The following is a 27,810-nucleotide window of genomic DNA, read 5'->3' on the forward strand; positions in this document are numbered from 1 at the left end:
ATGTTTCAAAGTAACAGAAGTTCCATTCTTTGCTGAAAACCAAAACCAAAACCAAAAATCAGCAGATTTTTCTTTCATCTGGGGACAGTTTTACACCTTCCAGTTACCTCAAGTCTCATATGGGGATCAACAGTTTTGCTAAGAAGTTTGACTTAACTTGTATTTGGAATCTTACACTTGGGGCTCACGAAAATGGTGTTTGCTTTAAAATATTTATCCCATGCATTCCATGCAGTTTCAAATGGATGGAGCTCTTCCAGTTGACAGGAAGTAGTGCTACTCTTCATGTACAACACAAAAAACCCTAATCCCTTTAAAAAGCCCCATTCTTTAAAACTCTGTTACGGTTTTGTTGAAAACCTGTAATGGATTCAACTCAAGCTTCTTACTAATGTGTCAGAAATTGGGTCTGTGGATGATCATATAATGTACTAAAGTTGCCTATTATACCTCACAAAGTATCCTGTAGTCACCCACAAGGATATGTACTAAGATCCTAGACCTATGAAAGTAAATTGATTTTTTAGCAATTACACTGCAGTGCAATGAAGTTGATTGCCTTAATGGTAAGTATCAGCAATCACTATTGCTCATGTTTGGAAAGCCCACAGACTTAGTCATGCAGACATTTACACTACATCATTTAAACTAACATAAGGCCCAGGCAACTCAATTCCTCTGCCAGTGTCAAATCCAGGGGACATTGTTCTACCAGAGCTCTTCTGGGAAAGCATCCAAAGTCACTGCCTTATACAACCAAATGCATCAGGAAGAGGTAAGCTTATTAGGAATGTATTAATGCCACAAGCGAGAGCAGATAAAACAGAAAATAAAACTATCCAGTTCAGTGGCATAAATAGTTCAGTGAAGCAGAGGTGAGTGATGTCATCTTGCTTCCCACCAGCTAATTGTTGTGTCAGCCAATGCCATTAGACTTATATCATTTTAATGCAACTACATTACACTTTTAGGGCTCATGTTTGCCCAGGTGTGCCCCTGCTTCTTTTATTTCTTCAGCCATTAGCAAGTGGCTCATCACTGGCACCTAGGCATCCATCAGCACCATTGAAAGTTGGTACAGAGAAACACATGGGACAAAGAAGTCATTCTCCATATTTCATGGCCTTTACTGTCCCTTCCCATCCATCTCTAACCAGCCTGTATCTTGGACACCCACTCTACCCTCACCTTCTCCAAAAACTGCAGTGGTAAAATAATTCAGAGAGGTCTGATGACACTAGATGTTGTCCTATCCACTTGTTGTCCTACTCCTATCTAGTTTTAGGTTAGACTGCATGCAAAAGAAAGAAACACCATTCTGCATAGTCTGTGTCACCTAGATGGCACAGTCACCTTTTTGACACATCTCTTCAATTTCTTTGTCACAGAGTTGCTTGTCTTTGTCCCTTACTGCCTGATGCTCGTATCTGTGCACTGGTACAAAGGGAGGTAGGAAGGGAGGAAGCACTATCCCACCTGATATGAGCTGAACACCTCTTACCCCTCCCAGCCAAGTGGCTGCATCCAGGCTATGCTGGGAACACTCTGTGGCAAATCCCAGACTGCGCCTGACAGGGCTGGAATTTGGCACTGTCCTAATCCACATCCCTGGCAATGCTTATTGTATGAGTACAGTAGTGATGTTGTTGCTCTGTGGAGACATCCCTTGACAGGAGGGCATCAGGATACAAGACTGTCTTTGTTGGCCATTGGGAAAGGATGCAGACTGTTGTACAGCCCACTTGCTTTGGGGACGGAAAAATGTTTCCAGGACACTTAGGAATGCGTGCATCTTGCCAGAGCTGGCAGTTGGGAAAGGTACCCTGTATCTGTGAAAGAAAGCAATCCTTGCTTCCTCATGTCTGAGGAAAACAATCTTCATGGATTTGTCCTGGAAGAACACCAAGGTCTGATGTTAGCAGAGAGCTGTGCTAGAAACAGGCTGTGAGCTCATTCTGCAATAAGGGTGAAACACAAGAGCAGCCTTGAGGCACTGCAGAAGGCCGAGATATGTTGTTTCATCATTAGGGCTTTCTCATTAGGTGGTTAAGTGCTGTGCTACGCACGTTACCTGGCTGCGTTGCCTAGGATGAGCAAACTGGAGCTGAAAGCCTCAGATAAATAGCATTCAGGAGTCTTCTGTGAAAGGCAGATCCAGAGGCTTCACCTGATAGTTTCCAAATCTTCCAGACTCCTGGCAGGCAATGCCTGACTGACCTTTGGTATGCCAAATTTCTGAATTTTCTGCAATAGCCTGAGCATAACTTGCCACGCTGGGAGAATCATAGAATCAAAAGGTTGGAAAGGACCTATAAGATCATCTACTCCAACTGTCCGAGGCTGGGAGCCTGCCAGGAGCATGGTATTGCCATTCTTCAGTGATGGTTGTAAGGATCTGGCATTTTCCCATGTCCTCAGAGAGCAGAATGGAAATTATCTATCTACCTCGGCTATCTGCATTGATAACCGGCTTTTGCTGGACTGCAAATGTGTCTTGCTGTTGATGGGGGTTATTTCCCAAAGTTCTCCCTTTTCCTGGGCTCATCTCCATACCTCCAAGGATGTCTCCTCTGCCCTCCCGTATTCTGAGCAATTCTGGATTTGGAGCATCCAAAAAGCATCCAGGCCTCCTGGCAAAGCCAGGGATAGAGTGAAATACATGGGTGAAGGCAAGGTGGAGTGGGGTGGCAGGAAGGTCCTGCCTCATGTCAGCATTTGAACAGACTAGGCCTACAGGAGTGGGTTCAGTACAGCCTGCCCCAGAAGGGCAGCCAGAAAAACCCTGGGGAACAATATAGAAAGCTGTTAGCCTAGTGCTGCTCGTCTTTCATATCACAGTTAAAAACACATGTACATGAAGCATGCATTAACACTCAAGATGACACTGTTTGGAGGAAGCTTTATTTTAAAGCAGGTCCTCACCAAAGCGACACACGTGAAAATCAGGCAGCTGGTCTGTATGTTCTGTGTGTGGGCACAGTTGGGACAAGTGACTCAATACCCTCTAATTCCTCAGAAGAAAAAAAAATGCCCTTGTGTTCAATTATATAATAAATATTTTTACTTGCTGGGGTGTTTCATAGGTTAGATCTGGATTTGGGCCGGAGAGATCAGCCACAGAAGCAATTGTGTGTAGGCTGCTTAGGGCAGTGTCTGGGTCTATAGCTATGCAAGAATATGTGCAGTGCATGCTTTTGATCTTGATCATATTGTCATCAATTTACAAGCAATGAGCCGATAATGTTCCAATTAGAAACTTTTATTAATTGTAGCGGGTAAAACAAAAAGGCAATTCAGCGCTGGGCGACAGGGGAATCCTCGTTCCTCCAACTGCCGCGCCTTCCCGCCCCTTGCAACTTCTTTTGTAAGGTCCATCCCGAGTGTATTGTCCTTTAATTGGTCGGTCGTGATCGTTCCACTTGGTGTGTCGTTCCTTGGTTGGTCCTTCCGTGAAACTTTGTATCCATCGGGGCGCGCTTTGCCTGTAACTATGCAGAGTACACAATCTACCCATAAAATTAGAGTGTTCTGCAACCCTTGTGGCCTCCATATTCCACCATCACATCCCGGTCCTAATGAACAAGCACTCCACCACAATGCTACCACATCCCGGTCTTAATGAGCAAACATTTTATCACAGTCCCCCCTTTTCTTTTATTGTACTATTTTGTTTTGCTCATTAAACCGTTTTAGTTCTTGTCGACTCCATTCTAGAGCATCCTCTTCTCGTTCCCCATCAAGGGGTTCATATCTTTCTCTAATTACCATTAGGTGGGCTGCCTCTAGCCTGTTCTTAACGATAACGATTAGTCTATTTAAAATACAGGGTCCAAAGGTCAAACCTAATATTATCATAATAACTGGTCCCATTATTGTGGATAATAATGTAGTGAACCAGGAGGAACCATTAAACCAACTCTCATACCAACTTCTTTGAGACTCCTGGGCTCTTTTTCTTTGTTCTAACTGTTTTCTTAGTTCAGCCATTGTATCTATTGCTACCCCCGTTTGATCAACGTAGGTGCAACATTGTTCTTTAAGAGCCACACATAGTCCCCCTTGCTGCAATAGGAGAAGATCCAACCCCCTTCGATTTTGTAACACTACTTCTGATAAAGACCGTACCGATTTTGTAAGCGCATTGATGGCTTCATCTATTTTCTGTAGATCTTCATCCACAGATTGTCTAAGGGTTTTCAGTCCCTGTGGCTGGTTTATTAAAGATGCTACTCCAGTCCCCAGCCCGGCCCCTCCTATAGTTAATAGCATTGCAACGGTTAGGGCTGTGAATGGCTCCCTTTTAATCAGGTGATGTTCAGAGGTTTCTTGTTGACTGATCACATAATCTTTAGGGTGATATATGATTCGTGGAACTATAATTACTTGTACACAGTAATTGGTGGTTTGATTAAATATCTTAGTCGATAAGCATGTAGTGACCCCTAATTTGGCACATATCCATTTAGCATTGTCTGCGGGTAGGAGCCAGTCTGAGGGTTTCTCCTGACTTTGTACTTCTATAGTTTTATTACATAGATGTCGTTTTTCTAGAGGTACAGTTCCCACACACACACCATTTCCAGTAACATGTGCTAGAGTTATCCCTGGAACATTAGGCCTTCCCTTTTTCCATAGGCACTCTGCTGGGTTAGTCCCATTTCTTCTCCTAATCTTCGCTACGGACCCTATTGCTTCATAAAAAGGGGGTCTTATATCATAGCATAGCCAACACTCCTTAGTTAATTCTGGGTAGGTGTTGTTTAACACCTTGAAACTAGACTGAATTATTTTCCAAAGGGTGCCATATTCGGTAATATAAGGGCTTGCTTCGGTCGGGCCTACAGTAACAGCTTCTGTCTTATTCTGATTGTTATTTATTACTACGTTAGGTCCTATACCTATTGGGGGGTCTGGCGGAACTCTTTCTTTTTTAATAAGGAAATGGCCCCCTCGGTCTCTTCCAGGCTCCCACATTCGTACCCCCCAAGTCTTTCCTATCCACCACACTGTGTTTTCTGTTTTAAGGATTTTTATCTCTAAATGTTGGCATGTTACTTCACCAGAGTGAGTCCCATGAGTCGGAGGTGTACAACCTGAGGGACCCCAACTAATTGTTATATATTCATCTTGTCCCCCCCCTGGCAGAAATCCCAGTGAAACCGTTTCACAACCCCAGTATGCACAATAATATTCCCCTGGGTAATTACAATAACTTTTCCCTGGATTTGATGCTGGGCAAGCATAGATTGCCTTGCGATTCAGGCATGGTTGTGTTGGTACTAAGTCACATACTTGACTTTTAAGGATGGGAGCGCCTGGGGTCACGTCTGTGCTTATCACCTTCTGATCTTCCCCTCTGATTAGGGACCACTTAAATGGCTCATGTGTCTGTACCTCTGTACCCCAACCCTCATTAATGAGACTTAATATTATTATCAATTGAGCTAGTTTTAGATAGGCAGTTTTCCCACTGCAGTAGTGAGTCTTTAATTGCTCGGGGGAGTTATTTCCAGCCTTGGGGTATCTTCTGGATCCTAAATCTTTGGATTCATTCATAATGGAGCAGACTCCTCCACATGTTTTATCTCCTCTGCCTCGCCCATCGACTCGGTTGCCTCGAGCCATGGGGTGTATAATCTTCTCGGCAGCAAGAGTATTCTTCAGGAGGGGCTGGTTTTGCTTCCCTTTCAAGTGGGTCTTTGGGGTACTGCACCCTATTCTTTTTCCCACTGGTTATACACTTAAGTGATGCTGGTAAGGATCCAAATTCACCCCCAGGTTTACCCCCTTCTATTAAAATTTCCACGGCCACTCTGAAGGCTAATAACCAATTTGTGTATTCCTGTTTTCGCAGTGGGTCCACTACCTTTCTAAAACATATCCCAACAGTTGCATTCACAATATTCAAAATATTCCCTTCTACATTAAATTCTATACTGATACGTTTATACAATCATTGTTAATTCATGTTCTCATTTTCCTTGACGGAGGGTTTCGTGACAGTTTTACTTTCAAATCACCCGCTGGACTAGTGACTCTCCATTCGTGATTTTGTACTGGACCCTTAACACGACTAGCATGTGTCCATCCTTTTTCAGCAGTTCTGATGGCAGTATTGGTAGTCAATAATACCAGACAGGGACCTTCTCAGCGAGGCTGCAGTGTGGTTTCTCTCCAGGTCTTTATCAGAACCCAATCTCCAGGCTTTATCTGATGGAGGGTAATGTCAAGAGGGGGTCTTTGAGTCAATTGTCCCTTTTTCCACAATTCCTGTTTATACTTCATTAATTCCGTGATATAAGCTTGAATGTTCTTATCTAACACCCCCGGGTGATCTTTAGGGGTTCCCGCATCATATGGCATATTCCTATGTCAGCCCGGGGCTGGGCCCTAAGGTTTAAGAGGGCAAGGGGAATGCATTTTATCCATGAGAGCTTAGTTTCTAGTGTTAATTTGGCCAATTGCTTTTTTAGTTCCCCATTCATTCTCTCTACTCACCCTGAACTCTGTGGGTGCCAGGGAGTATGTTCTTCCCATTTTATTCCCAAGGCTTCAGCTATATTTCTAGTGATTCTTGATGTAAAGTGTGGTCCTTGATCTGAATCTATTACTTCTGTTACCCCATACCTAGGGATGATTTGTTCGAGTAATATTTTTGTTACTACCTGAGCTGTTGCTTTAGTTGTGGGGAATGCCTCTACATAATGTGTGAGGTGGTCTATTATGACTAATACATATTTATATCTTCCTACTTTAGGAAATTCGGTATAGATAGTGCCCTCTTTTCCCTGTAATCTTTTTAGTGCCTGTAAAACAGCATACAGCTCGCAAGCTTGAGCTGACCAAGTGTTACTCAAGGGTCCTGATTCCAATACCCGGAGGGTCTTTCCATCTACTATTGCATAACCTGATCTTCTCTTTCCCTCCACTACTCTAGAGGATCCATCCACAAATAATTTTTCCCCTTCTCTTAATTCTTCTTCCCTGCCCAATCCTGTGTTAAAACCCCATACGCTGTACCACTGTCTATGTTAACGAATAAATAAAAGGGTCTTTTTAAGTCAGGCAGGCTCAAGACAGGGGCATTGATGAGATCCTCCTTCAGCTTTTGTAGATTCTCTTCATCTTGTCTATCCCACTTTATTAATCCATCGGTACTGAGCTTTTGATATAGGAACTTTACTTTACTGCTATAATTTTCGATCCATTGTCTACAATATCCCACTAATCCCAGCAATTGTCTTATTTGTCTCTTATTGCTTGGCGACGTCAGGGACAATATTCCTTGTATCCTTTCAGGATCTATCTTCTTTTCTCCTTTACTCAGGTAATGCCCTAGATATCTAACCTCCTCTTCCACAAATTGCAATTTCCTTTTTGATACTTTAAGTCCTTTCAGTCCCAAAAAGTTCAGCAATTTAATACTTTCTTTCCAAACCTTTCCCTCATCCTCTCCAGCAATTGATAGATCATCTACATACTGTATTAATTTGGTATCAGGATCTAGCTGATACTCTTGCAGGATCTGTTCTAGGGCTTGCCCAAACAAATTAGGGGATTCTGTGAAGCCTTGGGGGAGTACAGTCCATCTTATATTCTCTCCTCCTCCCTGTTTTCAGGCTTCCTAAATTTTTGCTGTCCTGGAATTCGATTTTGCGTCCATCCCCCCATTTTCCTTTCCAATTCCCTACTTTCTCTGACCGCTGTTACCATCATCCTAACCTGCCTATTATGTCTTTCTTCCTCCCTTCTTACATATACCTTCTGAGCTTCCCTCAAAAGTTCATCAAGCCCCCGATCCTGCCAATTTTCTATCTTTTCTAGTTTCTTGCGGATATCTTCCCAAGCCTTAGCTACGAACTGTGTTTTGAGCAGAGCCTGGCCTATCGGTGTATCGGGATCCAATCCTGAATATAGTTGTAAATTCTTGCGTAACCTTTCTAGCCATTCAGTGGGTGTTTCCTCCTTCTTTTGTCTTTCATTAAAAGCTTTATTTATATTCTGACCTCTTGGGACTGCCTCCCTAATGCCCTGGATAATGATAGTTCGCAGGTCCTGCATGTGAGTCCTATGATGTTGATTTTGATGGTCCCATTGCGGATTCTGTAAGGGCCATTTAATATCCGCAGCAGGCCCGTGGGCATGTTGAGCATCCCAAATGCGCATCCCTGCACGCCTAATCATACCTCTCTCTTCTGCTGTGAACAGTATACTTAGAATAGATTGTAGTTCCTCCCAGGTATAAACATTTGGCCCTAAGAACTGATCTACTCTGTCTGCCACCCCCAGGGGATCTTCTAGTATATTACCCATTTCCTTCTTAAAATCTCTAACATCCCCTGAATTTAAGGGCACTGATATAAACCCCATCTGAGGTTGTGGACCTCCCATGGGCATTTCTCTTAAAGGGTAGAGGTTATTTTGTCGTGCCTTTGCCCGTGTCACAGGCCCTCCCCCTTCTATCTTTTGTACTTCTCCCTCTCTCGAATCCATCTGCCCATGATCCAACTGAGGAGGAGAAGGTAGGGGAATTGCTGGTGGTACAGCATATGGTGGGGGTCCCACTAAGGCCTCCTCTTCCCTTCGAGGTTTACGTTTTTCGACATCTTTTTCTTTTCGTGTCAAATTAAAAATGGGGACTCCTAAACCCTCTGGGCGAGTGACCCATACTGCTGCATAGTCACTTTCTTCTTGATTGAAAGGGGTTTTGGAGTTTACCCAAAAATTTAATTGCTGTTGTACCCAATCTTCATTAGAACCATACTTAGGCCACCATACTGCCGGGCCAATTTGTTGTCCGCTCCAAATTTCTATACAATAATAAATCATCTTTGCTTTATCTTTATTTCTTGTTCCTGGATAGTGCGTCCAGGCAATTAGCATGAACCCTAAAGGTGAGTCCTTAGGAATGGATGGTCGTTTAGAAGGGGTGGGTGGTTTAGTTTTACACTGCCCCATCTCGTTCTTTACTTCTTGCTCTCTTGTTTTATTCAACGTCTGTAGCTCCCCCTAGTGCCCGTAGCTCTAGGGGAACACCTAAATAATAATCATCCCTAGTGCTCGTAGCTCTAGGGGAACACCTGAATAATAATCATCCCTAGTGCTCGTAGCTCTAGGGGAACACCTAAATAATAATCATCCCTAGTGCTCGTAGCTCTAGGGGAACACCTAAATAATAATAATCATCCCTAGTGCTCGTAGCTCTAGGGGAACACCTGAATAATAATCATCCCTAGTGCTCGTAGCTCTAGGGGAACACCTGAATAATAATCATCCCTAGTGCTCGTAGCTCTAGGGGAACACCTGAATAATAATCATCCCTAGTGCTCGTAGCTCTAGGGGAACACCTGAATAATAATCATCCCTAGTGCTCGTAGCTCTAGGGGAACACCAAAGAATAACCCTCCATAGAGCCCATAGCCCTAGGGGTTGTGGTGGTGAAAGGGTCCCGCTTATACCCTGTACCCACCCTTCGGCGTGCCCTCACTCAGTGTTGCATTCACTCGCTTCCCCCAGGTCGTGGCCCACGCCCTCGCGGGCAATGGGAACCGCACTACTGTGGGGTCCACACTCGCTCGGGTTAGTGCCGGCTGCCGGCCCCCCTTCACAAGCACACAACACTCGCCACACGCCGGATTCCCAACCCAGACCGGACTATACTCACCTGTCCTGCGTCTTCGTCCGGACTTTCGTGCACGAAATTTAAAGGGTTAACCGGTTTTTCCTTGCCTTTGTGTTTTAAATTTCGGATCGTCGGCAGGAGTAGGGCGGGAGGATAGGAGCCGAGGCCGCCTATTTAGGCGGGGCGCCCCCTCAGGCTCGTACCCACGCCAGTATTCCCGTCCGAGTCACGGCGCCAAATTGTCATCAATTTACAAGCAATGAGCCGATAATGTTCCAATTAGAAACTTTTATTAATTGTAGCGGGTAAAACAAAAAGGCAATTCAGCGCTGGGCGACAGGGGAATCCTCGTTCCTCCAACTGCCGCGCCTTCCCGCCCCTTGCAACTTCTTTTGTAAGGTCCATCCCGAGTGTATTGTCCTTTAATTGGTCGGTCGTGATCGTTCCACTTGGTGTGTCGTTCCTTGGTTGGTCCTTCCGTGAAACTTTGTATCCATCGGGGCGCGCTTTGCCTGTAACTATGCAGAGTACACAATCTACCCATAAAATTAGAGTGTTCTGCAACCCTTGTGGCCTCCATATTCCACCATCACATCCCGGTCCTAATGAACAAGCACTCCACCACAATGCTACCACATCCCGGTCTTAATGAGCAAACATTTTATCACAATATCCTCTGACTAATATAGCAATGCATGTATATCATCCTAAAAATCTGTTTACAGTGAAAATGCATAGGTTAATTATTCCAGTAACTCTGCAGATGTTACTGATAATTTGTTTCATGTGAAAGAACGTGAACAAAGCTGAACTCTTACTTTCAAAGAAACAAAAGAAGGAAAAGCCCAAATACTGCTCTGAATTTCAAAAGCAGAAACTCTTCAGGGAAGGAAAAATCTGAAGTATGAGGATGCAGAGAAGAAAAATACGTATTAAAAACTATGGGAAAAGATATTGTTACTACCACATTCATTAGAAAAAATCTGTTCTGAATACCCTCCATAAAATACCCAAGTTTTATATTCCAGCAACAAATAGGAAACATTAAATGAGACCAGAAGTGTTGAATCACATTGCTTCATTTCAGCTCTTAGTTAGTTAAGTCTTTGGCCTGTAAAATGACAAAAATGCTGCTTTACAGGATCAGAAATAGTAAAAACGCTTAAACCAGATATTGCCTAAATCCAGTGATAAATACAGTAGTCTCAGTTTGAAACGCCACCAACCTGTTTGACATTTTGCCTTCTTTTTTCTTCCTGGTGACTCAGAGTCTTTCTTGCTTGCAGTCCTACTCAGGTGTGCAGAATGTTCCATGCTGGAAGAGGTATGAGCAGCCCCCAGGGCTGAGTTAGAGGCTCAGGATAAGGCAGGAACATCTTCCACATGCCATCCAATATTGGCTGAGAAAAAATGTACCCACAAGTTTTGGATGCACTGGTTGGAGTCAGTTTAAAAAGAAGGCATGAATCCAGAGTCCTAGAGGAGCTGAGAAACAATTACCTTACAAAATACCTTACAAATTCTGGGGACAGGCAGATGTGCACTATCTGTGTGCTGAGTCAGCATGGAAAGAAAGAGAGGAAGTGTATTTCCTCTGTTATTTATTATTATTTAATTGGGCTGCCATTCACCCAAGCCAGGGCTGAACTATTCTGGATGCTGCATGACTAGGTAGCAAAACCTTTAAATTTACTGTTTCAGTAAATAAACCTTTTAGATAGGAGACATAAATAGAAAGGATTTAATTGATCCTTTAGCACAGTGTAGTCAACTAGAAAAAAATATGGTTGCCACGGCAGCTAAAATTTCCCTATGCAAGCACTGAGAACTGTGATAGTTCACTGGCCAAGTCTCGTACAACAGATTTCTTCTCCAGCCTTAGGAATGTATGGTGGGTTCCTTTCTTTTCTACTTTTTTCAGCTGCCACCAAGCTTAGGTGTGGCTTTGTGTCTGTTTGGTTGTTTTCCTTCTTAAGTTGAAGTCTGACAAAGGACAGGTAGTTTTCTGCCATCTGCATTGCTTGCAAGTTGTGTCTTCCCTAAATACGCAGTGTATATAATGCTTTTAGCATCAGGTTCTATTAAGACGATAAGGACTCTTTCTGAGTATGAGCTGCAGGGATGCTTGGTGATGTATTTCATCTTTGGACTTATCTGAAATCTGGAGGGTTGTGCAAAGAGTAGGAACAGGTTTTGGAGCCTACAGTGTGTTCCTTTTTTTCTTTTTCCCCCAAGTCCTTTTCCTCCTGTTCACATCTGCTGCCTCTCTCCCTAATTTATGCGCTGGCAAGTCCAACAAAGTAACTGAGTGTACCGAGTCACTCCCACTGAACAGAAACTCTGAAGGAGGAAGTGGGCAGCACTTACCTATTGCTCATAGTCAGAAACATTCCAGTGCAGAAATTAGAGAGGCCATGGTCTTCTTATTCTGGGTGGGCCTTTTTCCTTCAAAGAAAGGAAATAGGAAATATCAGGAAATTACATTCTTAGAAAATCGTTAAGGGAAAGTCTCATTATTTTATTTTTTTTTCACAAGTTAAATGACTCATTCAAAGGTTCATTACTTATTATGTGGAACAAAAGCTGGCGAGGTTATTCCTACTATTTATTTATTTATTTTTACATGATGTATCTCCTGGGAATCCTGCTCCTGAAGCAGAAGCACTATACCAGTACCGAACTATTAAAGAACGAAAAAGACAATCAAACCCCAAAGAAGCTCAGCATCTCAATATGAAGACAGTGGCTTACTTTATTGAGATTCTTTGCCTAATCCTCTTGAAAACTCTGTATTATAATGGTTACCTGGTAGCACAATGATGGCTAGGGTTCTCCAAGGTTTTTTATTCTGTTTGCTGATGACAGTAAATATTGATGAGAGCTGAGAAGAAGTGCCACCAGCATAGGTGCTAAATTGGTGCTAATAGGGAATGCAAAAAGAGTCTATTTACATTGCTAGCAGCATGGTAGGTTCATGGAAAACTAATTCAGAGCTTTCTGTTGGGAAGGATAATTCTGCTGCTGCTTGCACTTAGGAGGTGGGAAGCCTTGATATTTCCTTTTCGTTGCTCCATGAGAGGAGTTGTACTTTATGCACATCCTTTGAAGATGCCACATAGTGGTATTTTCTGTGTCAGGAAGGATGACAGTACAACAGTTTGCTGCTGTGGAGTACGTTTAGAACGTTATAAAATGCATTTAGCCACAGAAACAGAACTACAAATATGATTACTGATAAAGCCTAAAGCTGTCTCACACAATCTAAGCCTATAAACATACAGACAAATGTATCCCACCTATTCCTGTCTGCTCCAGTCACAAATGAAGGGATTTTAAGAGTTTCATCTCCATCAGACTCATCTTGAATTCCAGTTGTTGCTGGGTTCACCTAGCAGTCCTTATTCCACTGCTGTTCGTCTTATGCTGATATTTCTGATTTCATGGTTACTTCTGCTTGTGCTGTGTCTGTAACTACCACTCCTCTTCTGAAAACTTTTGCAGCCTTTTGACATCTTTTTGGCCCAGGCCACCAGAATGAATACACAGACAGAGGATCTTCACAAAGAAATCAGAATCGTATAGTACAGACAAGGACAATAATGAAGATTAAAATATATAATGTGTACATAGCCACAGTGGCCTTATCTTGGAAGCTTAAGAGCAAGAGCAGGCAGTGGATATGTATATATCTGACCAGTGCAATGACCATGTCATGACATGGATGTGCCACAGCTGCTGCCATGGCATTCTTCTCTATTTCACATTTACTTTCCTCTTACATTTACTGTCCTGCCTCTTCTCTCTGGACTACATCCATTCCATGCACTTGGATACGAAGCTCTGGGCCCATAGGAAATAGCATGAAGTGCAGAATACAAGATGCATGTCCCATGGTAACACATAGTGTTATATACACATCCTCTGTGTGGTCTGTTCTCTGCTCTACCTTCCATAAATTATCATTAAAATCAAGCTCTCAATTTTTGCCCTCCAAGTGCACTGTTGCTAGTATTGGATGTCTAAATAAATGACTAAAACTCTGAGATGAAGAACAACATAAACATCTTCCCACCACAGAGGAAGTAGAACAGCAATCCTCTCTGTGCAAAAGACAAAATTTTCTACCTTTGTTTGAGGCTGAGAAACAAATAGTCATGATATGGGCAAAAACAGAAACACAGAAACAAATAGTCATGATATGGGCTCTCTCTACAGGAGAGCTTGCTACCTTCTGCTGTAGCTGCAATATATATTACTTCAGCCTTCTTTTCCCTAACCTAAACACAGCTGTGGACGTACTAGCCTGAAGCTACACTAAATCAAAACAGATTGAGAGCAAGAGTAAACTACACTTGACATGTGTTAGTCATAGTACTTAATACGTGGATTGAAGATACTCAAATGCAACAGTGATTAGGATGTGGTAAGAATCTACGCACAGAAAAATGTTTTGTATGTAAATATCCTTGATGCTGTGGATGTATATGTGAATGTACACGCACATATATACACACACAAATACATATAAACATGCATAGATGTTTATGCTATTTTGGATTAAATTTACAGTTTTAAAGTAAACAAGGAATTTCACACAAATACGGTGCAATAATTACATTACAAATCTTAAAAAGTAAAATTTTGATTCACGAAACGCATTTGATTCAGAAAATCATTCCTCCTGTTTTGGTATTTACTTTACGCTTGCTAGCAGTACCCAAAATATCAGGATGTGAAGAAACAATTAATGAAGAAGAGCCTTGCCCAGTGGTGCATGTTTAGGTAAGGAGTCTGAGTGGGCCACGGATATATGGACTGGTGGTCTGCTCAGAACTGTACCATGAAGTGCCAGAGAAACTTCTGTTCCTCTGCAGAGTCATGGTGCCTCAGAAAAGCTGGAAATTCTGTATGACTCAGCCTCAAATCCAGGCCATAGACCAGAGTGTTCTAGTCCCTGGTGAAGCTGCGGAGTGCTAAGGGAGGACAAGTGATAACAGTGTTGACAGAATATGTTTGCTAAAGCTGAGAGTTAACACTGTTGGTGTTCTGATGGTAAGTACCTCATATCCAGGTCAGTTATAACATAGTTTGAAAACAGGTTATGTTTTTATATGCAGTTAATTGGCTGTCATCTTATCACCTGACATATCTACATTCTGCTGGCCTTAGCTTACTTCTGGAAATACCTTTCCCATCTGTCAATAGCTTTCCTGAAAAGTATTGAGAACCAAATAAGCCATCCTCTCCTGCCTCGGTAGAAAAATAAATAACTATTAAACGTGGAGACTTTTTTTTTTCTCTTACTGTCCTTAGCATCTTGCTAGAATGGGTGATCATCTGCACTTGTATCTAAATCTTTCCAGCCAGCACAGGGTCATGGAGGGTAGGTTGTGCCTGACCAACCTCATCTCCTTCTACAACTGGGTGACCAGACTGGTAGATGAGGGAAAGGCTGTTGATGTAGTCTACCTAGGCTTCAGCAAAGCTGTTGAAACGGTCATTCACAGCATTCTCCTGGGGAAACTGGCTGCCCGTGGCCTGGACAGGTATACCCTTCATTGGGTAAGGAACTGTCTAGAGGGCAGTGCCGAACAGGTAGTAGTTCATGGAGTTAAGTCCAGCTGACAACACGTTACAAGTGGTGTCCCCCAGGGGTTGGTACTGTGGCCCATCTTGTTTAACATCTTTATTGATGACCTAGATGAGGGGACTGAGTGCACCCTCAGTAAGTCTGCAGATGACACCATGTTGGGACGTAGTGTCAATCTGCCTGAGAGCAAGGAGGCCCTTCAGAGGGACCTACACAAGCTGGATCACTGGGTTAAGGTGAATGGGATCAGGTTCATCAAGACCAAGTGCCTGGCTCTGCACTTTGGTCACAATAACCCCACACAGTGCTACAGGCTTGGGGCAGAGTGGCTGGATGACTGCAAAGAGGAAAGGGACCTGGGGGTGTTGGCTGATGCTTGGCTGAACATGAACCAGCAGTGTGCCCAGGTGACCAAGAGGCCCAATGGCATCCTGGCCTGCATTAGAAATAGTGTGGCCAGCAGGAGTAGGGAGGTCATCATCCCTCTGTACTCAGCTCTGGTGAGGCTGCACCTCAAGTACCGTGTTCAGCTTTGGGCCCCTCACTACAAGAAAGACATTGAGGCTCTGGAACATGTCCAGAGAAGGGCAACAAAATTGTTGAGGGGTCTGGAGCACAAGTCTTATGAGGAGCAGCTGAGGGAGCTGGAATTGTTTAGACTGGAGAAAAGAAGGTTCAAGGAGACCTCATTGCTCTCTACAAATTCCTGAAGGGAGGTCATGATGAGGAGGGGCTTGGCCTCTTCTCCCAGTCAACAAACAGGACCTGAAGAAATGGCCGCAAGTTGTCCCAGAAGAGGTTTAGATTAGACATAAGGAAAAACTTTTTCTCTCAGAGAGTGGTCAGGTACTGGAATGGTCTGCACGGGGAGGTGGTGGAGTCGCCGTCCTGGCAGTGTTTAAGAGGCATCTCGATGAGGAGCTATGAGATGTGGTTTAGTGGTTTGTGGTAGCAATGGTAATGGGAGAATGGTTGGACTGGATGATCTTGTAGGTCCTTTCCAACCTTGTGATTCTATGATTCTAAAGATAATGGTGTGTGCACGCAGCTGTATTTGACCTATCACTGTAAGTTTTAATTAAAGGTAGAAGTCAAGTTCTCAGTGTGCAACATGAATGTGCTCCTTTTACTATTAAAACATATTTGAGTGGTTTAGTTTGTGCTATCTAAAATTTACTTGACCTAGCAGTATTCTAGTTATTCATGAGCTTCAGCCAGGATTCTGGATGACAATAAAGGCTGTTCAAAAAAAGTTTTATTAATAAAAAAAAAAAAAAAAAAAAAAGGCATATATTTTTAGGTTCATTGTTATTTGAGGAAAGTGTATAGACTGAAGATCTTGGCTGGAACCATTTTTAGTTTCTGTTTTGAGGTCACAAATATTGTTTTATAAGGGGAGAAATTATCTTAACTATGTCCAATATCACATTGTAGTTGATAACATCCAGTAGGGTAAAAGCCACATCTGTACCTGTACACTGTCTGTATTTTAACTTTAGCATGGAGGCAGAGTGGCATTAAGAATAACCTGAAAAGTTTGGGACACAATAATGGATCTACTGACTGATTTGTTGTGTGTCTTGTAAATGCATGAGTGCTCACCATCTGCATTTTCTTTCTTTGGTCTTCAGGCAAGTGACAACTTCCATGCTTCCACTTCGGTCTCTCTCCTCCCCTCTTGCCTACTTACTTTGACACTGAATAAAAGGGATCTGTACAATCTGGATAGCTGGGCTGAGGCCAATGGGATGAAGTTCAACAAGAGCAAGTGCCAAGTCCTGCACTTTGGCCACAACAACCCCATGCAACACTTCATGCTACAGGCTTGGGGCAGAGTGGCTGGAAGACCATGTAGAGGAAACAGGGCGATGGGTCATTGGTTGGCTGAATGTGAGCGAGCAACGTGCCCAGGTAGCCAAATAGGCCAATGGCATCCTGGCTCGTATCAGAAATAGTGTTGCCAGCAGGAGCAGGGAAATGATCATCTCTCTGTATTGAGCTCTGATGAGTACTTTGAGTACTGTGTTCAGTTTTGGGCCCCTCACTGCAAGAAAGTCATCGAGGCCCTGGAGTGTGTTCAGAGAAGGGCAATGAAACTGGTGAGGGGTCTGGAGCACAAGTCTTATGAGGAGCAGCTGAGGGAACTGGGATTGTTTAGCCTGGAGAAGAGGATGCTCAGGGGAGACATTCTCACTCTCTACAACTACCTAAAGGGACATCGTGGTGAGATGGATGCTGGGCTCTTCTCCTGTGTATCTAACAGCAGGACTGGAGGGAATGGCCTCCAGCTGCACCAGGGGAAATTCAGGCTGAACATTAGGAATTGCTTCTCCTTCTCTGAAACTTTGGTCAGGTGCTGGAACGGGCTATCCAGGGATGTGGTGGAGTCACTGACTCTGGAAGTGTTTAAGAAATGTTTAGATGAGGTACTGAGGGACATGGCTTAGAGGGCAACATGGGTGATAGGTGGACAGTTGGACTGGATGATCATGGAGGTCTTTTCCAAGCTTAATGATTCTGTGATTCTGAAGAGCTCGTGCGATGGAAACTCAATTCATCTAGATAAATGTAGAGAAGGCAAGATAGTTCCATAATGAAGAAAGACACTGAAGCATAAGGCAAATGTTTACTACTAGCTTATTACATCTTAGTCACTTTTGAAAACAGATTTTTTTTAATGGAAACCACTGGAATTTTGGTGGTTTTTTTTTCAATGCTGTATAGCCCAAAAGCTACTGGGAATAAAATAAAATAAAATAAAATAAAATAAAATAAAATAAAATAAAATAAAATAAAATAAAATAAAATAAAATAAAATAAAATAAAATAAAATAAAAAAACACAAAAAAGAAAACAACCATCTGAGAACCAAACCAAACCAAAACAAGACTAAACTCATGTCCAAGATCCTCATCTGTACAACAACAGCATTATATCACTGAAACCAGACCTACATAAAATGAAGAGGAAGTCTACATCCAAGCTCTGGGTTTCTGAAAGTGAATTCCCTCTTTGTTGTGCAGAAGTCAATGGTAACACCCTGGGAATCTTGCCTAGTCAAACAAGTTCATGGACAGCAGCAACCATAGAAAATACAGGTGTCAAGAGGCCAGCTAGTCTCCTTCCTACCCTTGGACTGTGTTACTTAAGTCATTACAGATTAATTTAATCTGGTTTTTCAAATGCCAAAGATGGAAAGTCTGCTTTCCCTGTGCTATTAGTCACAGGCTACACAACACTCACTGAAGTTTATTTTCTGTTTGTTGACTCACCCTTGCCCTAAAACTAGTTCAGTATAATTTTTCTGATACTGTAATTCACTGTTGCTGGGAGATTATCCTGGGCTGTGCTGGCTAGTATTAAACTAGCAAAGCAAGAGGTCAGGTATTAGGAAGAAGGCAAATAAAGGTCAAAAAGCTCTACCAACTGCTATGATGTGGAAAATATAAAGATTTTGCTCCTCAGAAGCTGTATTACCAGTATTAGGAACATGAGTTAAGAAAAGAGAAGACTTGAAAATGTAATTGGATATAAGCAGAAAGTTTGATGTCTATTACACGGTAAAACTGGAACAGTAACATAAGTTCTTAACTGCTTAGGAAGGGATAAAAGAGAGGTGTGTATCTCAGAACAGCAGTACTGTAAATACACCTTAGTCAGTATTTTAACTATAAGCACAAAGAGCTGTTGATGAAAGCCTCCTGCAAGCTCATCTAAACCATCCTACAGCTAACACTCTTAAAGTATTAGTATGAATTACAGAGAGAAAACTGTTAGTTGAAACTTATGAGAGGTAGATGTGCCAATTATAACTTTAAGTACAACCTTTTCTGCTCCTCTTCTATTGCATCAACATTTTAATTTAATAGAAAGTAACTGGAATCCTACCTTAGCAGACAATCAACTGAAACTGCTATTTGCTACTTACGCTATTTTGTGTAAAGCAAATAATCAGACAAACACTGAAAGAACTAAACTGTGAAACTAAAACCCCGTGTGTGTGTGTGTGTGTGTGTGTGTGTGTGTGTGTGTGACATTTAGACAGAAAAATGTGAATAAAAATTAAAAGCTCTTTACGAGAAATTCTAATGGCCAAAATAACCTTAATGTTGCTGTCAAAAATGGAGAGGGCTCTGAGTTAAAAGCCAGATGGATTCAGTAGTAAAGATAGCAAGGTGGGATTCAGTGGCCCAACAGAGGTGCATCATGCCATTTTGAAGGCACCTGAGACATCGCTGTGACTGGCAGATATTCCACAACTAATGAAAGACCTGAATTGTTCTGGAGTGGTAACTTCTGGCTAAGTGAAAAGTGAGGCATCACCACAGCCAAAATGGAAATAGGCGTCTTTGTTTATGTATCATAATTTCAGAAAAATGAATAAGTTAATTGGTATAAACTATAAGATCAGAGATTTGGGGAAAATACAGATGGCTAGGAGAGTAACAGGAAGAAATAAGAAGGGCATCGGTATTAAACACTGACAACCAGGCGGCAATAGCAGAGTAATTTACAGCATGATTCTTCAGCTTTTACATTCCTGCGATGTAGGTGAAGAGGAACAGGGTGGTATGTCTGTATTGCAAAAGAATGAGAATCCATTCTCCAGCAGACACGTCAGCAAGATGATGAGTCAGGCCACGGACTGAAGAGTGACAAGCTGGGCTAACTGCCAGTGGAATGCCTCTTTCTTGTTTGTGGCATGGCAGGAAACAAGGGTACCTGATTGGCTTGTCAGGAAGGCATACAGAGTACATTTCTGTCTGGCTCCCTTCAAAAAAAATTAAACAATACACTGTTGTAAAGCTTTTACGTTCTGCTGTTGTAGCTTGTCTCTGGGGAGCTATTCCATCAGGTGTCTTTCAAACAGCTTTGGAAACGTTTCTGTCCTTACTGCCTCACTGATACCATGTAGTGCTTAGCAAATTCTTTACCCAGACTTTTCAAGCACACTCAGGCACATGTGCTCTTGGTGTTCTGTGTACCTGCCTTGAGGCCCTGGGGAGCGATTTGTAGAAACTGATCAGTGCTGGAATCAACGGGAACTTGCTGAAACATGAAAGGTTCTAGTGCTATATCCTCTGAAATATCAAGCTTTAGGTTCCTATTGCACAATCAGAATCAGCGCCTATATTTCATCTAAGATCCACATGCTCTTTATTCACCATCTGGAAATTAAACCACCCAATTATGTTGTGAGGGCTTTGTGAAAAGCAGACATTTGTTAACCACTTGTACTCAAGCGGTGAGCACCACTGAATACGCACATGAAGAAACTTGTCCAGCTGGAAGCATTCAGAACAAGAGAGCAGATCAAAGAGGGCTGAAGGCTGCACACCATACAGGTGTTCATTTAGCAAGCAGAATCCTTCTTGTGTATTAAAGAAACAAGGAGCCTTATGTGTCTGTCAGTTTGTGACATCTGCTGTGAAACTAATTGATTACTCCAGCGCAATATATATGACTAATAGGTGCCGCTGGCTTAGTTTGGTTATTACCTTATTTGAGCAGCTGGCTTTGCTGCACTGATATTATAGGCTTATTAAGTCATACCTTAATTTGTTTGTTTCCATGTTCTGAGTATTGTGCTACCATAGCAAAACATTCAATACACAGATTGGCTGTTGCTCTTCTTTTCCCCTAAAATAGACTGGAGATTATAAATTCCATTATTGTGCTGTTTTTCCTCCTCCCTGTGTGCAGCCTCAGATTTTCTTGAGCATCTCTGTTGCTCTTTTAATTGCTACCAAGCTCTGTGTTACTGCATCAATTTCTATTGGTTATTTGCCCACTCGACAGATAGAGTTACCGACTCATTTAGCTTTCAGGATGTTCTTTTCCTCTTGAATTTTAGTTTATTCTCCATGCTTGCTAAATCTCTACTCCAGCCTTTCTGGAGTGCTTTGCTTTGGACACTGAAGTCAACACCAGTATTTATTTTATAATTCAGTAGTGTCATCATTTCTTACTGATAATGCTGGCAAAGAATTTTATTTCTTAAGGTTTCTTCTTTGCCCTTTTCCTGCCATTACAGTGATCTTGGATATAATTACTTTGATATTTTACTTTAATACTGCAAACTGTATTCATTAAAAAAGTACTCGTTCACGACCAGTTGTTCTACTCCAAACTAAGAAGCATTTAGATAATCTTTCATTGCAGTATTACTGGCCTTGTACTTTATTTCACAAAGGTAACGCTTCAGGAGTAGAAGCTGGTTTTAAGATTTACATCTTTCTCTCTCTACCTGAAATTATGGGACTTTCATTGGGCCGTCACACATTTAATTCTCTTATGAAGATCTGGTTGGACAAACTTGCTTTGCAGAAATCCAAACCTGCCAGAGTTTGCTGATGGGCAGAGTTTGTATGTTTTGGGAGACCTGGGAACACATGAGTGCTATTTTGTTAAAGCCCATCCTTTCAAATCACCACACTATTTCCTTAATGCTAATTTGCAAGGATCTATAGACAGTTGTTGAAAAGCATACCACTTATTGCTTGTAAAACACTGTGGCACACTGTATATGCTCAATGTATTCTGCTGCCAGTTTTGTCCATGCTTACTGACAGCAAGCTTAAGCTTGATTTGTTTGGCTTGCGGTTGTTACGACATTCTTGAAAGCATGAACCAATGTGCTTTCTTCAGTAATTCTGTGCAGCCCAGATCTTGTCCTTCCTTTATAACAACATGTGAACTATGTTAACGGTTTGAGGTCTGATGCCAGCCCTGTTAATTATTTCACTGATAAGGCACTTAAGTAGGAATAGAGAGGGATGGCTGCTTCTGAGGGTAAAAGATAAACAAGAATGTATGTATAGTGTTAGTCTTGCAGCTGGCTCAGCTGGAGGGGGAAACAGTCTAGCAGATTATAGTTGAGATCAGTTGCACCAGGTCTAGTTGGAGGCCAGTATCTAGCAGTGTGTCCCAGGTGTCTATACTGGAGTAGATGAGACACCAGGGGGCTGTGCTGCCATCTGTAGGTACCTGGGTGGGATGGTGAAATGGGCTGACAGAAACCCCATGAAGCTCAACAAGAAATGCAAAGCCCTGAACATGGAGAGGAACAAATCCATACACCAGAACATGATGGGGGCCACTCATCTGAAGTGAGAAACTGGACATGAGCCAGCAGTGTGTGCTTGCAGCCCAGAAGGCCAACTATATGCTGGGCTGCATTTAAAAAAGGCACCAACAAGGAGAGGGAGGTGATTGTCCCCCTCTACTTGGCCCTTGTGAAGCCCCATCTGCAGAACTGCATTCAGGCCTGGGGACCCCAGTGCAGGAAGGACATGGAGCTCTTGGAACATGTCTAGGGGAGGGCCACTAAGATGGTCAGAGGGCTGGAGCACCTCTCCTATGAGGAAAGGTTGAGGGAACTGAGCTTCTTTAGCTTGGAGAAGAGAAGGCTCTGGGAAGATCTCTTCCAGTACTTGAAGAGTGTGTATAAACAGGAGGGAGGCCAGGCTGGATGTGGCTTTGGGCAGCCTGGCCTGGTGGCTGGCAACCCTGCGCACAGCAGGGGCATTGAAACTAGATGAGCATTGTGGTCCTTTTCAACCCAGGCCATTCTATGATCTGTGAAACAGCTTGGAAGTGAAAGGACTTGGGGGTCCAAGTTGCATGTGAGTTAACAGTAGCCTAGTGCTACAAGTCTAACAACATTCTGGAAGGAATTAAGAGAAGTACCTTTAGCAGGATGGGGGAGCTCTGGTGAGGCCACACTTGGAGTATTGGATCAAGTTCTGGACTCTCCAGTAAGAAAGACATGAACATACTTACAAGAGTCTAGTAAGAGCCAAAAGGGTTATTCTGCTATCTTTAGATATGTGCACTTCATTCTCACTTTCTTAGGCCTCTGCCAATTTACTTCTTGCAGTCACAGCCCCTGTGGCAGGCCATTGGCAACAGTACTGGAAAAGAGTTCATTCACAGTGACAATGAAGGAGCTGAATTTTGAGAATTACTCCAAGGATTTCTGTGATGCACCACCTTGTGGAATTACAGAACTGTTCAGAACAACTCCAGTCTCGTAAACACTGTCAAACTTGAACTACAGACAGCACTGGTGAGCTGTCGCCTCAGACCAGTCTAGCTCATCTCAAGCCCCTGTGACTGCAGTCTTGAACTGAAGTGGGGTTTTGCCCAGTGATGGGAGATGTCTGTGTCATTCAGAGGGACCTGGACAGGCAGGATCGATGGGCTGAAGTCAACTGTATGAGCTTCAACAAGACCAAGAGCTAAGTCCTGAGCTTTGGTCAAAACAACCCCATGCATTGCTGCACATTGAGTGCTGTGTTCAGTTTTGGGCCCCTCACTACAAGAAAAGACATGAAAGTCCTGGAGCATGTCCAGAGAAAAGCAGTGAAGTTGTGAGGGGTCTGAAGCACAAGTCTTATGAGGAGAGGTTGGAGGAGGTTCAGTCTGGAGGAGGCTCAGGGAAGACTTCATTGCTCTCTACAACTACCTGAAGGGAGGCTGTGGTGAGATGGAGGTCAGCCAGGTAACACTGATAAGAGGGAATGGCCTAAAATTGTGCCGGGGGAGATTGAGGTTGGGTACTAGGAAAAAGTTCATCTCTAAAAAAGTGCTGAGTCACAGTCCCTGGAGGTGACATGTAGGTGTTGCACTGAGGGACAGGGTTAGCGGGCACGATGGTGATGGTTTGACAGCTGGACTAAATGATCTTAGTGGTCTTCTCCAACTGTAATGAATCTCTGATCCCGCGATTCAGGTGGCTTTGCTCCTGGCCCACGTGTCCTTTTGCCTCCCATAGATCCACCAGCACTGTGAGGACAGCAAATCATTTCACCAGCAGCAGTTTAATAAGCACACACTGACCAGCGCAGACAGCACAAGCAGTGTCAGAGATAGCAACATCACCCCGCTGCAGCCTGACAAATGTGGCTAACCCCTCATCTCGGAAACACAATACAAACTACAGCCGGCTTCAAGCCTTTCTTCGAGCCTTGTGGGGCATACAGGGGTCACCCACGGCTGACAGACGTGAGCGGAGCCGGGCCCAGGCTGCGGAACCAAGAGCTGCCCGGCAGGGCACGGCGGTCACAGAATCACAGAATGAGCCGGGTTGGAAGGGACCTCAAGGATCATGTAGTTCCAACCCCCCTGCCTGGCAGGGCCACCAAACATACATATTTACTAGATCAGGTTGCCCAGGGCCCCGTCCAACCTGGTCTTGAACACCTCCAAGGACGGGGCATCCACAACCTCCCTGGGCAGCCTGTTCCAGGGCCTAACCACTCTCTTAGTAAAGAACCTCCCCCTAACATCCAACCTAAATCTTCCCTCTTTTAACTTAAAACCATTTCCCCGTGTCCTGCTATTGTCAGCCCTTTCGAAGAGTTTTCTCCCCTCCTGGGAGTAAGTTCCCTTCAGGTACTGAAAGGTTGCAATGAGGTCACCCCGCAACCTTCTCTTCTCCAGGCTGAACAAACCCAACTCCCTCAGCCTGTCCTCATGGGGGAGGTGCTCCAGCCCCCTGATCATCTTCGTGGCCCTCCTCTGGACCCTTTCCATAATCTCCATGTCTTTTTTGTACTGAGGGCTCCACACCTGGGTCCCTCTCAGCCCGCTGCCGCCGGTAGCTCCGGGCCGCGGCCTGCACGCGGGGAGCCGTGCCGGCAGGAGGCGTCCTGCGGGGCGGGCTGGAGGAGGGCCGGGGCGGGAGTGCCGGCTGTCCCGGAAACAGCACCGACCGGCGGCACAGCGGCGGCGGCTGCCGCGGTGGGAAGTCGCCCGGAGTGGTGCGGTGCCGCCGGCGGGCTGGAGCGACGCGGGGCGGCGCAGAGCGGCGGGCGGCATGGAAGCGGTACCCCGCGAGGAGAAACCCAACCCGCTGCGGGATGCCAACCTCTGCTCCCGGCTCTTCTTCTGGTGAGCGCCGGGCACGCGGCCGACACGGGGAGATGCTGAGCCCCGGCCACGCGGCTCGGGGAGGGATGGGTCCGCCCGGCCGCCACTAGGCTCGGAGCGGAGGGGCCGGCTCGAGCGGACCCCGAGCGCAGGTGGTTTCAGCGGGGGCGGCCGTGGCGGAGCGGGGTCATCCGAGGTGAAGGCGGCAGCGGGCGGTAGTGCCGCCCGGGGGGAAGCCGCCTGCCGGCCGCGGCCCCGGGGCCTCCCGCGAGCACCGCCGCCCTCACGCAGCGGGCGCGGCCCCTTGGCTGTGCCGCCGCACGTGGGGTGCCGCGGGGCCGGCGGGCAGCGCGCTGCGGCTGCTCCTCGGCTCCCGGCTCCGCGCCGCCCCTCCCGGCACGTAACGGGCCGCGGGCCGGCATCTTCCGCCGCTGTCTTTAACGGCGCGGGGCTTTCCTTCCATCCCTCGGGCAGCGTCTGGAACTGAGCGCTGTGCGGAGTTCGATGGAGAAGGGGGCGGCCGGCTGAAGGCCTCAGGTGTGGCCGAGTGAAGATGGGGTGCTGCCGGCTCGCCCGGATGGCCCCTGCGGCGAAGGCGGAGCTCGTGTTAGCGGGGTCCTCGACATAGCACGTGTAATAGAGCAGCGACGAGTTACTTCCAGACAGTTTTATTGCTTTGAAAGGCGCTAGGAAAGGACACTCAAGGTGAAATGGAAGAGCACCAACTCGTCTGTCAGGGCAGATCCCTTTGGAAGACAGCAGGCAGTTCTCTGAGCCCACAGCACGTGTAGGAGAGGAGGGTGAGAGCATAACACTCAGTTCTGCGACACAAGTAATATTCTCCGATCCTGAAAGCCATGCTGAGCAGGTGCAGGAATCCCTATTTGAAGGTAGAGGGTTTTTATAAGTCCTGACATTTACCTGGTGTAGGGAACCTGCTTTGTTAGGGGGATTGGACTCAATGATCTCTAGAGGTCCCTTCCAACCCCTACAATTCTGTGACTAATTAGTGGGCATATGGGGCGTATACTTGTGTAAGGTTTTAACACCAGGAATGCCCATGTTGGACACAGCATTGCTAGGAAACCTGGAAGCAAAGAAAAAAAAAAACAAAACACCTGTTATGAACAAATGGGAGAAATTGCCCCATATGCTGCTTGTGAGGCCTCCAGACTACTTCTCAGCAATGGATTCAGTCTTCTAAAGCCTCTTTTCTTGCATGGGCTGCATGTGATTATCAAAGGAAAAAACAAATTAAGAAAACCCATCTGAACATATCCTTGTTATTTGTATGTCAGAAAACATTACTATTTTCTTAGTGAAAATTGCCACTGAAATGAGTGGCAATTATACAGTGGTTTAAATGAAGTAGTAGGGGGTTCCACTTTTCTACAAGTTTGTATGGCTTGATGTAAAATCAAGAAGTATTTAAACACCCTTTAGCTATAGATTGATTTTAAGGGCCACCTTTAGAAACATCCCTTTTTTCCTACAAAGCGTACAGCATCTATCAGCCTGCCGTGAGAGCACTGCTGTGGCACTGCTTCGTTTTAACTGCTGCTGCTTCTTCATGCGGGATGCTCTGAGATGCTTCTCCAGCTGGAGAACTGGAAAAGCGGTGCTGGAGGAGGCGGTCCTGGGAGCTGCAGTCATGTGGCTGCAGGAGTGTGCCTGCTTTGCTCTGCTCTGAGTGCCAGGTGTTATCGTTGAGGATAGAAGGTAGGGCACAGCAGGTTGCTGTGTCCTTTTTTTTCTCCTTCTTTCCATTTTTTTGTTCTTAAAGTGCAGTTTTGCCATTGCAAGAAACCGCCCTCCTCTTTTGTTGCCAGTAGTGCAGAAGAAAAGCTGAAATTATTCTGCCTTGCGGAAACAAGATCAAACTCCCAGGGAAAGAAAAGAAGTCGTGTTTTCACTGAATTATAAAACTAGGGTAATGAGTGTGTAGGCTGAAGACATTCTTCTCCCATTGTTCAAAGCTTGTCTTCTTGCTTTTGGGGTTGTGACTTTGACAAGTACGAGCTTGATGAACATTAAACTCTCCAGCAATACATTCATGGGAAAGAGGAGCATCTAGATTGTGTGTGAATGTTGTTCTTTTATAGTGCATCCCTTCTGTAATTCTAGGCTGGATGTTATGTGAATGAACTATTTATGACAAGATTACTAAGATGGAAGTGGCTGCAAAATACTCCTGTTTTCCATAGCTCTCACTGAATTATCTATGTTACTGTAAAGTTATCAAAGCCCAAATTGTTGTTTTGGATGTCACAGTTACTGCTTTATCTACTGACCTCCAGAGTGGCGAGTTTCCATGCTTACCAAACTTCTCATCTGTCTGATAGTTACACAGTTAGCAGCACTCAGATATATTTCTGATGTATTTCATTTATGAGATTTGTTCTGTTGCTGGCTCAGCTCGCTGGTGGGAATGAGGGCTTTGAAGGATTGATAGGAGGATTTGCTTTCTTTGTAGGAGGGCCCTGAAAGACAGTTTCATTCAGTGTTTTTGATGTTCAAACATCTGTTCAGTATGGAAAGCATTTTGAGTTTAAAATGCTTTAGACTTTATGCTTTGTGAATCTCAGACTGGCTCATTTCACATCTCTTTTTCTGCTGGGGGGGAGTTCAGTACTATTAAATTAATAGCTGTACAGTAAGGATATTTATAACTGTTGTTCTGTCTCGAAGCTTGCATGCTCATTAAATAGCAGTTGGTGTACTGCTG

At 44.3% G+C, this 27,810-nt stretch overlaps 1 protein-coding gene across 3 annotated transcripts in view; it reads left to right on the plus strand.

Moving 5' to 3' along the window:
* The window catches only part of ABCC4 (ATP binding cassette subfamily C member 4 (PEL blood group)), a 219,989-nt gene that overhangs the window by 48,658 nt on the left and 143,521 nt on the right, over positions 1-27,810 (plus strand). For 2 of the 3 annotated variants that reach the window (XM_015851547.3, XM_085535997.1), the window contains exon 1: positions 24,936-25,106. The exons of the other annotated variant lie outside the window; for it this stretch is intronic. In XM_015851547.3, coding sequence (XP_015707033.1) covers positions 25,033-25,106 — 74 coding nt within the window. In that variant the 5' untranslated portion in view covers positions 24,936-25,032. Of the gene's footprint in view, positions 1-24,935; positions 25,107-27,810 lie in introns of those variants that run through there. 3 annotated transcript variants of the gene reach the window in all.

The sequence above is a fragment of the Coturnix japonica genome, chromosome 1 (genome assembly GCF_054131305.1).
Source record: "Coturnix japonica strain WE chromosome 1, WE-NBRP24, whole genome shotgun sequence".
In the NCBI taxonomy this organism is placed as follows: domain Eukaryota; kingdom Metazoa; phylum Chordata; class Aves; order Galliformes; family Phasianidae; genus Coturnix; species Coturnix japonica.